Here is a 14,107-nt window from a genome sequence, read left to right as displayed (position 1 = left end):
AATAATGCGATGTAAAGCGCCTTGAGTATTAGAAAGGCGCTATATAAATCCCATCCATTATTATTATTATTATTATACTCTGTACATAGACAGGTCCCGATTACTGCTTGCGTTCTAGGATTACTGTTACAAATTATATTTTATGTCAATCAAGTTGCAAATGGTTTACATGTGAATTTTATCTGTTTCTTAGTTGGTCGTTTGGAGTGTTGTTGTGGGAGATTGTCAGCCTCGGTAAGTAACAGCAGCACTGATATTCTGTAGTCTACTGAAGGTTTGTTTTTTGTTCATTTGTGATTGTTCCTCCAAAATCCCATCTTTTCCAGCACCTCAGTCTATTCTAATCCCTTCATAAACACTGCATTTCATTGTCTCTGTACTGTACACTGCACAGTGACAATAAAGTTTGAATCTGAATCTGAATAGCATTAGCTGATTTTTAAAGGATCAGTGCAGATGAAACTCTTATTTAAACTGATTACGTTTACATCTTGCCATGATGGAAATTGAACTCGTGTTTTCTGGGTCACTGCCTCCACTCATTGGTATAAGTCTAGAAACACCTGATCTTGTCTGAGATATTCTAACTCAGTTATTCGGTGGAAACCTACCTGGGAATATTGATGAGCAGCACAAACCCGAGGATTAGTTGTCACCAGGTCACTTGCCCAAGAATCATGCATGAAGCAAGGCATGGAACATAGAACAGTACAGCAAAGGAACCTTGAGCCCATCATTTCTGTGCCAAACATGATGCTATAATCAACTAATCTCATCCCCTGCACATGATCCAGATGTGGCAAAATCAAACGTGTCCCAATGGTCATAATGGCTTTGGAAATTAGTTGAAACGTAACAATCACTCTGGGAAAGTCTTCTCTCTTCTTCTTTTCAAACTTGGCGATGGTCTGTATTATGGACCTCAATCTTCCACTTAGCTTTCTTAATGTTACAAAGGACAACACTGTTTATTTTTCCGTCTTCCATTAATGGGCGAGGGAAGACACAGAGTGCAAGAGTATCTCAGCGGATTAGGCAGCATCTCAGGAGAAGATTGAGGCGGGGATCTTATAGAAACTTACAAAATTCTTAAGGTGTTGGACAGGCTAGATGCAGGAAGATTATTCCTGATGTTGGGGAAGTCCAGAACAAGGGGTCACAGTTTAAGGATAAGGGGGAAGTATTTTAGGACCGAGATGAGAAAATCATTTTTTACACAGAATGGTGAATCTGTGGAACTCTCTGCCACAGAAGGTAGTTGAGGCCAGTTCATTGGCTATATTTAAGAGGGAGTTATATGTGGCCCTTGTGGCTAAAGGGATCAGGGGGTATGGAGAGAAGGCAGGTACAGGATACTGAGTTGGATGATCAGCCATGATCATATTGAATGGCGGTGCAGGCTCGAAGGGTCGAATGGCCTACTCCTGCACCTATTTTCTATGTTTCTAACATGGATAGACAACGTTTTGGGTCAGGCAATACCCAAAATCTTTCCTATCCATGTTCTCTTGAGATGCTGCCTGACCCGTTGAGTTACTCCAGCACTCTCTGTCTTCGATTGTAAACAAGCGTCTGCAGTTCCTTGTTTCTTCATTTCCGTTAATTGACGTCCGATTGTTTTTAGGTGGAACGCCGTATTGTGGAATGACGTGTGCCGAGCTTTATGAGAAGTTGCCTCAGGGCTTCCGAATGGAGAAACCCCTCAACTGTGACGATGAAGTGTAAGTAATTACCTGCAGATCCCCTCATGTGGAAGGCTGACTTGGAGAGGGACTGGGTGCCCTACTCCCTGTACTGGCCCAGCCAGTGGAAACTGCAATCATATTGTGGAGTCGTTCTCTAAGATCTTTTGCCAATCTAGCTTCTTAATCTCTGTTTTTAACCTTGTTGTGCATTTAATTCCATGTGCAGAAGGACTCTCATTCTAAAATATATGTTACCGTTAAAGGTAATTCATCGACTGATAGTCATCTGTGAGAATTTCTAGTTTAATCTCTGTGATTGTGCACGTGTACTTGTGCATGTATATTTACCGAAAGGCATGACAGGAAGATGCCAACATACTACTCAGCCATCCAATCCCAATTATAGAGTGTTTGAATCGTAGAGTCAAACAGCAAGGAAACAGGTCCTTCGGCCCAAATCAGCCAGGCCAACCAAGATTCACTATCTAAACTAGTCCCATTTGCCCACGTTTCATCCATATCCCTCGAAACCTTTACTATCCATGTACCTGTCCAAGTGTCTTTTAAATGCTGTGATAGTAACTGCCTCAACTACTTCCACAGGCAGCTTGTTCCATATACCCACCACCTTCAGTGTGAAAAAGTTGCTCCTCAGGTTCGTATTAAATCTTGCTCCTGTCGCCATCAACATATGTCCTTTTCTTTTTGATTCCCCTGCCACTGGGTAAAAGACCCTGTGCACCTCTATACACCTCTACAGGATAACCCCTCGACTACATCCTGCACTCCAAGGAATAAAACTCCAAGTAATAAATTATGTGGAAATGACATTCAACATCACTGATGATCAACAACTAATATTGCGGATTGTGCCCAGTCAGATGTGCTCATTTTTGGGAGGATTTTTCATTTTTGACAGAGCACTTTGTTGCTTTTTGTGAGAACGAATTCTTCCTCACTTTCGTAAAACACAAAATCTGTTGACTTAGACTGCTTTCTCACCTTGTTTTTTTAATAGAAACCCCCTATCAAATCGCAACACAACGTTTCCGACTTCACACATTTTTGTAGAGAGCTGAAAGTTAAATAAACAGGAAAATCCTGCATTCCTGTCGCTGTAGTTAGCATGAGAAAAACGCAAGCATTTTTTTTTTAATGTTGTTCAAAGGTCATTCGTTAAAGTCATCTCTCTTTACCTGAAACCCCTTAGCTATGAATTCATGAGACAGTGCTGGAGGGATCGGCCCTATGAACGACCAACGTTTACGCAGATATCAGTGCAACTGAACCGCATGCTGGAAGCAAGAAAGGTAATTCACCCGACGTGAAACTGAACGGAAAGTTGTTGGGATTATTAGCAAAGCATCAGTAGCTCAAAGGATCAGAGTCAAAAAGGTGTTTGTGGGACCAGAATAAATCTAATTAAACATTTCTTCACGAGCGTTTGGATTATCCATGAATATAACCGGACAGTTTTAGTTTAAAATAGTTCCTTCATTACAGGTATTATTTATCCAGTTTCTTTTGTCTTTAATGATTTTTGGTGAATATTTAAAATATTTTTCAAAATGTGGCAAGTACAGAAATCATATGCTTTCCCTCAATACAGACTAAATGAATTGCAAGTGTCAGGCACTAAAGCCCTGAAATGTCACGAGGATTGAATCCCGTGTGTGTGTGTGTGCGCGTGCGTGCGTGCGTGCGTGTGTGTGTGTGTGTGCGCGTGTGTGTGTGCGCGTGTGTGTGCGCGTGTGTGCGCGTGTGTGCGTGCGTGTGTGTGTGTGCGTGTGTGCGTGTGTGTGTGTGTGTGCGTGCGTGTGTGTGTGTGTGTGCGCGTGTCACAGCATCACATCAGCCATCTTGTCCAGAAGCTCTGAGGTTCATGGGATTTTACCTGCTCAACATAAGATTGGGGGATGGATAGTTCCTTTCCTGCCAGCCAGCCATTTTCTAAGAAATGGGGGTAGCAACTGAAGGGTCTGTTTTAGTGGGAACTCACCATATCCGAGCGTAGGGCCAGAACTGTCAGATAGACACAAAATGCTGGAGTAACTCAGCGGGATAGGCAGCATCTCTGGATAGAAGGAACGGGTGATGTTTTGGGCCAAGACCCTTCTTCAGATTGGGTCAGGGGAGAGGTACAGAGATAAGGAAGTGTAAGGTGTGAACAGGAGACAACGTAGATGTTGATCAAGGAAAATGTAGAATTGTTAGCGAGGAGAAGGTAACAACAAAGCAAACACAGACACAGAATGGTCAAGTTTACTTTGCATTGCACTGTTATTGATGAGAACATATCTCAACCATTTGGAGACGAATCGAATGCAGATTCGAAACTGAAACTTCTCCATCATACTACTCTCTCCCGACATGCCCACACCGCATCCTCACTCACAAAGATTATATAGTTATGCATAGATGCTTTGCAAAAAAAAAGGGTTTAGTCTGCACTGAGTATTTTATTGCTTACCTGATAACTTAGAATGGTGCTGAGTGGCTAGGGTGTTGGATTGAAGATAGCCAGAAAATGCTGGAGTAACTCAACGGGACAGACAGCATCTCTGGAGAGGGGAATGGGTGACGTTTTAGGTCGAGTCCCTTCTTCAGACTGAATGTCACCACCTTCAGATCGAAACGCCCCCCATTCTTTCTCTCCAGAGATGCTGCATGTCCCGCTGAGTGGCTCCAGCATTTTGCATCTTATCAGCATAAACCAGCATCTGCAGTGTTTTGTAAACCAGCATTCGCAGTACCTCCTTACACAGGGTGTTGAATTGTACTGACCAAGAAATCCATGATAGGGGCTAACTAGACTCATCTTAACTGGGGAGGTGGCAGGAACACACATTTCAGTTGCCTTAAGGATAATTGGGGAAGAGGAAAGCACCTGTGGCTGTCAAGTGAAGACACGTTCATTGGTGGACAGTGATGCATTACTTTGCCAAATACCCATTTCATCCAATGTTACTTGGGCTCCAACACAATCACTAACAATTAAGCAATGCTTGAAAACGGATGGGTAAGATAACTGATGAGAGAGAGAGGAAAAACCCCTTTAATGATTATTTCAATTTGTTAATTTCTCCGTAGGCTTACGTGAACACGGCTTTGTTTGAAAACTTCACATATGCTGGAATCGATGCCACAGCAGAAGAAGTTTGACGCTGGGCTTGCCCACGTTTATGTAGTTCCTGCTAATGACTCATCAGTCCTGTAGCCAAGGGATCAGGTTCCAGTGACTGCACTACCTGTCCCAAGATGCTGACTGCTTGCACTAGGAGCCAACAAGCCAGAATAACCCATGAAACAAGCAGCACTGGACCTGTGCATTATCCCATGGCTGCGTGGAATACTGTGTCTAAACTCTGGGGGTGGAATATGGATCTTCCCACCATCTCGAGAGTATGATCATTTGCCCAGTTGCACTTGGAAATCAGCAGTGGAAATAGTAATGTTTATATCCCTTGACAGCAGGACGATTCTCGAGACCCAAACTCCTTGCAATAAGGTCTGAGTTAAATGAACCAGTGGCGACGGAATCAGTCAATTGGAACATGTACAACTGGAGCAATGCTTCCATCACACTTGGTTTGTGTACTGACATGTATATACACACAAAGCATACACTGAGTATTTCTTACTGCATAAACCCCCTACTGCATTGCCCATAGCTTGGTGCCCACGTACGTGTACATTGTGTGTTTGTGTGCCTGCATTAGAAACTATTTCAGTCAGCAGCTGTTGCAGTGGACGATTCTGGATCAGACTTCTTGGGTACGTGTGTGAAAGCGGGTTGTTTGATTCAACAGCAAACTTGAAAGCAGACACTTGGCTGAGAACAGCTGGAACCTAACCAGTGACACAGGGCCAATGATTGTGGGTGTGCATGGTCCCTTCTGCCACTGAATGTCCCGAAGATTGCAGGAAGCATGTTCTGTGGTTCATTGAAGTCCATGCCATCAAGAATCTCTGTATCCTGGTCTCTCCAAGGCATGCTGACCCTTGGATCTGGCATAAATATTACTTATAGCTGATATAACTCTTTGTAAAGTTCGGACACTGCTTCCACTGTCTGCATCTCCGTTTAATGTAAACAATGTTTTTTTTTCTTGATGTTCAATAAATCCATGAATGCAATCATCTGAAATGATCTGCATGGAACAAGTATCATCTGCCTAACTTGACTTTGATTCCGACCCATTTTAGCTCGCGTGTAGGAAGGAACGGCAGATGCTGGTTTACACCGAAGGTGGACACAAAATGCTGGAGTAGCTCAGCGGGACAGGTAGCATCTCTGGAGAGGAATGGGTGACGTTTCGGGTCGAGACCCTTCTTCAGTCTGCCTGTCCTCCTGAGTTGCTCCAGCATTTTGTGTCTATCTACCATTTAATCTCACTTTCATTTCAGGCACTAATTTCCAGACATGGGCAATCATTGCTGCAAAATTGCAACAATGCCATTTTTTTCTTGCACCTCTAACGTGTCTCGTTGTACTGAAATCTGTGACAAAAAATGTGCAATTAGGACAATGACCTCAAAAAATATCAGTGACGATACAAAATAACAGTCCCATGCTACTCTGACTCTGTCTGTGTGTATGTGCGTCTCTCTCTCTCTCTGTATCTGTCTCTCTCTGTATCTGTCTCTCTCTCTCTCTCTGTCTCTGTCTCTCTCTCTGTCTCTCTCTCTGTCTCTCTCTCTGTCTCTCTCTCTGTCTCTCTCTCTGTCTCTCTCTCTGTCTCTCTCTGTCTCTCTCTGTCTCTCTCTGTATCTCCCTCTCTCTGTATCTGCCTCTCTCTGTATCTGCCTCTCTCTCTGTATCTGCCTCTCTCTCTGTATCTGCCTCTCTCTCTGTATCTGTCTCTCTCTCTCTGTCTCTCTCTGTCTCGCAGTCCTTCTCTCTGTCAGTCTCTCAGTCTCTCTCTGTCTCGCAGTCTCTCTCAGTCTCTCTCTCTCAGTCTCTGTCTCTCGTTCTCTCTGTCTCTCTCTGTCTCTCTGTCTCTCTCTCTCTCTCTGTCTCTCTGTCTCTCTGTCTCTCTGTCTCTCTGTCTCTCTGTCTCTCTGTCTCTCTGTCTCTCAGTCTCTGTCTCTCTGTCTCTCTCTGTCTCTTTCTCTCTCTCTTTCTACTCTCTCTCTGTCTCTCTCTCAGTCTCTCTCTCTGTCTCTCTCACTCTCTCTCTGTCTCTCTCTCTCTGTCTCCCCCTCAAGCTGTCCCCCACTGGTGAAGATGTGCTCTAATGGTGGAAGCATGCACTTATGTAATAACGTTTATCTCTCAGAACAACAGGTGGCTATGTGTCATACTAGCTATCCTCCTAGGCACCATAATGGCATGAGTTTTGTGTCCTATCAGACACCGGGCTAGTCTCAGATGTCTCTTGGAAGGCAAGGCTTATCTTAGTGGCCTCGCAGGTATCCTCGTGATTTTCTGATCTCTTCGAGTTAGCCTAAGCATTCTCCCAAAACATCTACTTGTTTTCCTAAGCAGGGTTTGAAATGTGGTGCGCTGCTAATTTGTCTGACAACTCCATTTTAGCTGACATAGTCTGTTTAACCCTGACATTAAAGTATATAAATCCCATTATATACTCCCATAATGAACCCTTCCACTTTCAGCAATTTATGCAGGTATACACCAAGGACCCTGTACACTCTTTAGGTCTGAATGGTTTAGTTTGAACTATTTCTCAAGCCTATCCTTCTACCAGGCAGTTGTGACAAATATGGGTGAACCAGGATTCAGTGTATGTCGGACCAGTCCCCTCAGTGAGAGTCAGTGTACCGGATGCATTCCCCAGGGGCATTTAGTACGTGTGGGACTGGTCTTGCAGCATGGGTCAGTATATTTGTCACGCCACTTTGTTGTGACTTCGGAACTTCAGACAGTGCGGCTAAACCCCATCCATAACCCATATTTGCTTTGAAGTTTGAAAACAATCTCTGTGAGTCTGCGCCTCATCAACCTGAGCACAAAAGGGACTCCAACCTTAAAGTGGTCGATGGTGAAGTCCAGTTCCTCATGCTGCCCTGGTGCGCTCAATTTTCTATGTAGGATTTTTTTTGGTGGGGTTCATCTCTAATGAGGTGCAACAGGCAGTAAGAAACATAGAAACATAGAAAATAGGTGCCGGAGTAGGCCATTCGGCCCTTTGAGCCAGCACCGCCATTCAATATGATCATGGCTGATCATCCAAAATCAGTACCCCGTTCCTGCCTTCTCCCCATATCCCTTGATTCAGTTAGCTTCGGAGAAGTACACTGCAGAGATGAGCTAAACAGTATGGTTTCTTTCTCTGGGACCTGAAGCAACTAACACATAATAATTAGTTTAGTTTAATATCACATGTATTGAGGTACAGTGAAAAGCTTTTGTTGCGCGCTAACCAGTCAGCAGAAAGATTGACGTGATTACAATTGAGCCATCCACAGTGTACACAAACACTCAGCAGGTCGGGCAACATTGGTAAATACAGGCGGGACATTAATGATTCACGTTGATAATCTTCCATGAGAAATGCACCATATGCAATATTGGTTCATCTAACTTTAATAATGAAAACATGTGCCCAATTGTTTGCTCTGTTGTTGACACTCAGTAAGGAAACTTCCATCAGTTTCTACAGAGGAAGCCACAATAACAAATCTAGCTTTGTACAATGTAGTTTTCATTATTTCAATTTTTTGTTCATTTACAAAGTATCATCAAGGACATATTTGACAAGAATTGAGAAAAGTTGGATGTAAAGGAACGAGAACAGGAAATGTTGAATATATTCAGATCAGATAAGGTCAAACAAGGAGAAAGCAAAGAAAACATTTTCAATCAATAAAACCTTCATCAGAAATGGAAAAACGTGAAAACGGTTGCAGAGAGAGGGGGGGCAGAGAGAACAAAGGGAGTATCTTTGACAGAAATTTGTTTTTTTAGACTTGTATCCAAATATGAGGTTTGAGGAAGATTGTCTAGGTGGTACGATGCTTTCACAGCTATCTGATTAATAAATGAATAAATGAATGAGGACAGTTATTAGAGACAGAAGCGTAAAATAGTATCATTTCATTAACTATATTGTATGCAGTACCACTGGTCCTTTAAGGAAGGATGTTGAAGCATTTGTAAAAAAGTTTCACTAGATTAATATCAGGAATGGATGTTTTTTCTGAGTGGAGGTTAGACAAGCCAACAGTACAAGATAAAGTCCAGTAATGTCCAATTAAAGATAGTCCAAGGGTCTCCAGTAAGATCGCAAGCAGAGAATGTCAGACACATTCAGTCGGTCGGGCAGAGTCTGACCCTGAGGGTCGTTACAGGGTAAATATGGAGAGGAATATTTTGCTGGTGTAGAATTTAGAGTGGGTCAATATTTTAAAATAAAGTGTTGTTCATTTTAGACAGACATTTGTTTTTGGAACTCCCTTCCTCAAAGGAGAGTGACTTTGAATATTGTTAATGCCCAGGTACAGGTTTTTTTTTTAAAAAATAAGCAAAGGATGGGGGCGGGGATGGTGAAAAGGTGCCATGAGCAGTTTAGTTTAGTTCAGTTAAAGATACAGCGTGGACACAGGCTCTTCGGCCCACCGAGTCCGCACCGACCAGCGATCACCGCACATTAACACCATCCTACACACACTAGGGACAATATACACTTATACCAAGCCAATTAACCTAGAAACATGTACGTCTTTGGAGTGTGGGAGGAAACCGAAGATTTTGAAGAAAACCCATGCTGGTCACGGCAAGAACGTACAAACTCCGTCGGTCGGGATCGAACCCGGATCTCTGGCGCTGCAAGCATTGTAAGGCAGCAACTCTACTGCTGCACCACCATGCCACCCTTAAATAGAAGGGATATGAGTAGATGGGACTATGGAGTTGAGTTTAGAATCTGATGGGCCACAATCGTATTCAATGTTAGGACAAGCACAAGGGGCTGAGTGGTTAGTTTGGACATTTGTATATTTGTATGCAAATAATATTCATGGCTCATAACCATCAAGTAACATTCATGTCACACTAGTGGTGGACAAAGACCATCTTCAGCAAGAGAGTCCAGTCAGCTATTTGTAATGACATTATTATCACACAGTCCCTCACAACCGATATCCAGGAGGGTGTGTCATCATCGACCAGAAATTCTCCTACACTAGCCACATAAATGTAATACCAACACAAGCAGCTCAGAGACTGGGCATCCTTGGATGAGCAGCTCATCCCTTGATGTACCAAAGCCTATCTACCATCTGTTAGGCACAAGTCAGTATTGCGATGGAATAATTACCACTTGCCTGGGCAAATGCAGCTTCAACTCTCGAATAGCTCAACATCTCAGCGGGTGGCACAGTGGCGCAGCTTGTAAAACCGCTGCCTCACGGTGCCAGAGACCCGGGTTCAGTCCTGACCTCGTGTGCTGTCTGTGCTGCTCTTGTTTGCACATTCTCCCTGTGACCGCGTAGATTTCCCTCCTTCCTGCCAGGGACCCCCATAGACCTTTCGGGTTAGGCAGAGGTTCACTTGCACCTCCTCCAACCTTATCTACTGTATCCGTTGTTCAAGATGTGGACTCTTATACATCGGCACGGCCAAACGCAGACTGGACGATCATTTCACGGAACGCCTTCGCTCAGCCCGCGTGGACCAACCTGATTTCCCAGTTGCTGGACACTTTCATTCTCCTTCCCATTCCTACACAGACCTTTCTGTCCTCAGTCTCCATTGTCAGAGTGAGGCTAAACGCAAATTTGAGGAACAGCATCTCATATTTCGCTTAGGTGGCCTACAGCCCAGTGGAATTAATATTGATTTCTCTCACTACAGGTAACGCTGGCGTTCCCTCTCTCTCTATCTATCCCTCCCCCACCCAAGTTGCATTATCTTCTCATTTTCACCCGACAAACAGCTTACAATGGCCTGTTTCGCTTAAGAATTTTATATGTTTCTATAATGGGAACTAGTCACCATGCAGTGTTAAAGGACAGAATGAGCTGTAAGATATGGAGAGAGTTGCACTGCTTAACTACGTTCCTCCCCCTCCTTCACCGTTGAATTGTCAACACAAAGTTGTGGTTCTGTTATGAGATTAATGGTCTGTTTCCTGGCAGTTTCCTTCCTCCAGTTGAGGCCTTTTTCACAAACCCGTCATCTTAGCCGAGTGGTAGATAAGCCTCAGCCCAATGCTTTATTTTAAAGGGGCAGGCCGTTCAGAGTTCCAAGTAACTCCAGGGGTAGTTTTGAGAATTATATTTCCGTAAATTATCATGGTAATTTTTATCTTCATGGACATTATGGGTGAGTATCCCTGAACCTCAATGAAAGCATCAATAGTAGGCTGGTCCAGAAGGCTAAGCTACAAGGTGAGCTCGCTAAATAGATACAATGGATACAAACATTTCTTGGTGACAGGAGGGAGATTGTAGTTTAGTTTAGTTTAGAGATACAGCTGGGACACAGGCCGTTTGGCCAACCGAGTCCCCACCGACCAGCAATCCCCGCACATTAACACTATCCTACACACAATAGGGACAATTTACACTTATACCAAGCCTATTAACCTACAAACTTGTACGTCGTTGGAGTGTGGGAGGAAACCGAAGATCTCGGAGAAAACTAATGCGGTCACGGGGAGATAGGCACAAAATGCTGGTGTAACTCAGCGGGACAGGCAGCATCTCTGGAGTGAAGGAATGGGTGACGTTTCGGGTTGCGGGGTACAGACAGCATCCGTCGTCGTGATCAAACCCGTGTCTCCGGCACGGCAAGCGCTGTAGGGCATCAACTCTACCGCTGCGCCACCGTGCCGCCCAGGGAGAGGGGGAAGAAGGCTTTTCATATTTGGTGTCAGTGACCAGAGGTGCACCACACACGTTTTAGTGTGGGACCTTTATTGCCCGTCATACACATTAAAAGCTTGGATGTGAGTGTAGGAGATATGCTTAGTTGACTTGTTGATGACCCGAAGGTTGGTGGCATTATGGAAAGCAACGGTTGTCTAAGACTACAGTACGATATATTTAGAACAGATGGAAAGCTGGATAAGAGGTAGGTGGATGAAATTTAATCCTGGCAAGTGCAAAGCGGTGCACATTGGGAAGTTAAATAGGGTAGGGCATGTACAGTCAATAGTAGTTCGTACAGTAAATGGTGTTAATGAACAGGGGTTCAAGTCAACAGTTCTCGGAAAGTGGCAACACAGGTGGATAGTGTAAAGAAAAAGCCATGTGTCACCCTTGCCTTCATGGGTTGGGGCATAGCGTATAAATGTTGGGAGGTACTTGAAAATTTACAGAACACTAGTTAGGCCACATTTGAAGAATTTGATGCTGCTTTGGTCACTACACTATAGACGGATGTACTTCTGCTTTAAAGTGCATAGAGATTAACTAGGTTGTTGCCTGTATTGGAGGACTTTAGTTTTAGAAATAGTTGAAAGGTTAGATTTGTTTTCCCTGGAGTGAAGAAGCTTCAGGGTTGATCTGGTAGAGGTATATAAGAGGATAGATGGTCAGAATCTTTCTCCCATGATAACAAGAGGGCATAAGGTTAGGGTGGGTGAAAAATATTCAAAGGGGATTTGAGTGGGAAGTATTTTACATGGAGAATGATTGATATCTGGAATTCACTATCAAATGAGGGGGTGGAAGGAATATCTATATTACTAAAAGTCTGATCTTGACCGCTTTTGGCCCACTGTGCTGCGATTTCCGAGAGAACGCCGCCACCTAGGGCCGTCATTTTTAGCCACCTCGCTCAGAGCCCACGTCTGCCTTCCTGGACCAGAGGATTTTTCCCATCGATGAAAAATGAGAGACATATTAATGTTTTTATAAAATTCACCATTCTCTCTGCTGCCGCTGCTGGAGGGAGGGGGTGGGACTATAAAACCAGGAAGTGGTGTGCCTCACTCAGTCTCTGCAAGATGGAGGTCACGTCTCTCTGAGCTCTGAATAACACTGAACACATGTCTACTCAACTGTGAGTGCCCTTAATGTGGTTTGAAAATGAAAATATGGTTGGTTTGAAGTAAAAAGGCACTGCCTGCAAATGGTTGTTTGGGGGGTTTGGGTTGAAGTAAAAAGGCACTCTCTCTCTCTCCCCTCCTCTCTCTCCCCTCATCTCTCTCCCCACGTCTCCCCCCCTCTCTCTCCCTCCCCCCTCTCCCCCCCCCCCCTCTCCCCCTCCCCTCTCCCCCCCCCCCCCCCCCCCCCCCCCCCCCTCTCCCTCTCTCCCCTCCCTCTCCCCTCTCTCTCCCCTCTCTCTCTCCCCCTCTCTCTCCCCTCTTCCTTCTCTCCCCCTCCTCCCCTCCATTCCCTCCCGCACCCTCCCTCCCCTAACCCCCCCTCCCCTCCACACCCCCCTACCCCTTTCCCTCCCCCCTCCATGCTCCCCACCTCTCCCCCCTCCCCTCACCTCACCCCCTCTCAGCACCCCTTCTCTCTCTCCCTCACTCAGCACCCCCTCTCTCCCCCTCCCCCCTCTCTCTCCTCCCCCTTCTACACCCCCCCCTTCCCCCCCTCTCTCCCCCTCCCCCCCCTCTCTCGCCCTCTCTCCCCCTCCTCCCCTCCATCCCCTCCCCCACCCTCCCTCCCCTAAACCCCCTCCCCTCCACTCCTTCTTTCCTCCACCCTCCCCCCCCTCCCTGCTCCCCACCTCCCCTCACCCCCCTCTCAGCACCCCCTCTCTCTCCCCCTCACTCTCACCCCCTCTCTACTCCCGTCCCCTCTCTCCTCCCCTCCCTCTATCCCCTCCTCCCCCACCTTTCCCCCCTCACCCACCCTCCCTCTTCTCCTCCCCTCCACCCCCTTCTACCTCGTGCCCCCTCTCTGTCTCTGCCCCTTCTCTCTCTGCCCTCACTTTCTACCCCAGCCCCCCCCCCCCCCCCCCCCCTCTCTAGATGTGACTGCAAGTTGGGGGCTATGCGTCAGTAGATAGGGTGGTTATGGGGTAAAATGAGCAAATTAATAATATTAATATAATATCAAGGGGGGGTAATTAGCGTGTGTGCGGGGGGATAGTTAGTGTGTGTGACCATGCATGCCGCCTCCACCCCTCCCCCACAACCGTACATTGATGGAACAGACCCAACGGGTCTGCACTTGGTCCATTATAATATAGAAACATAGAAAATAGGTGCAGGAGAAGGACATTCGGCCCTTCGACCCTTCATATTGATCATTCAATATGATCACGGCTGTACATCCGAAATCAGTACCCCTGTTCCTGCTTTTCCCCCATATCCCTGGATTCCATTAATTGCGATATCTATATAATTGTTATATCTATAAAATCTACATAATTGTGATATCTATAAAACATTTATACAAATGCTTAAACAGGCAAGGCGTAGAAGAATACAGACCTAATGTAGGAAAATAGGATTACAGGAAATGGGCAAAAAGGCTAGTATGAACATTGTGGGCCAAAGTTC

General features: G+C 45.2%; 1 protein-coding gene across 2 annotated transcripts in view; it reads left to right on the top strand.

Moving 5' to 3' along the window:
• tie1 (tyrosine kinase with immunoglobulin like and EGF like domains 1) overlaps nt 1-5,848 on the top strand; it is a 65,342-nt gene extending 59,494 nt beyond the window's left edge. For both annotated transcript variants that reach the window (XM_033028858.1, XM_033028857.1), the window contains 4 exons: nt 194-234; nt 1,625-1,721; nt 2,896-2,995; nt 4,776-5,848. In XM_033028858.1, coding sequence (XP_032884749.1) covers nt 194-234; nt 1,625-1,721; nt 2,896-2,995; nt 4,776-4,847 — 310 coding nt within the window. In that variant the 3' untranslated portion in view covers nt 4,848-5,848. The remainder of the gene's footprint in view (nt 1-193; nt 235-1,624; nt 1,722-2,895; nt 2,996-4,775) is intronic.
• Nucleotides 5,849-14,107: the final 8,259 nt, after the last annotated feature.

Source organism: Amblyraja radiata, chromosome 10 (genome assembly GCF_010909765.2).
Source record: "Amblyraja radiata isolate CabotCenter1 chromosome 10, sAmbRad1.1.pri, whole genome shotgun sequence".
Classification (NCBI taxonomy): domain Eukaryota; kingdom Metazoa; phylum Chordata; class Chondrichthyes; order Rajiformes; family Rajidae; genus Amblyraja; species Amblyraja radiata.
This window is presented reverse-complemented; position numbering and strand designations above follow the sequence as displayed.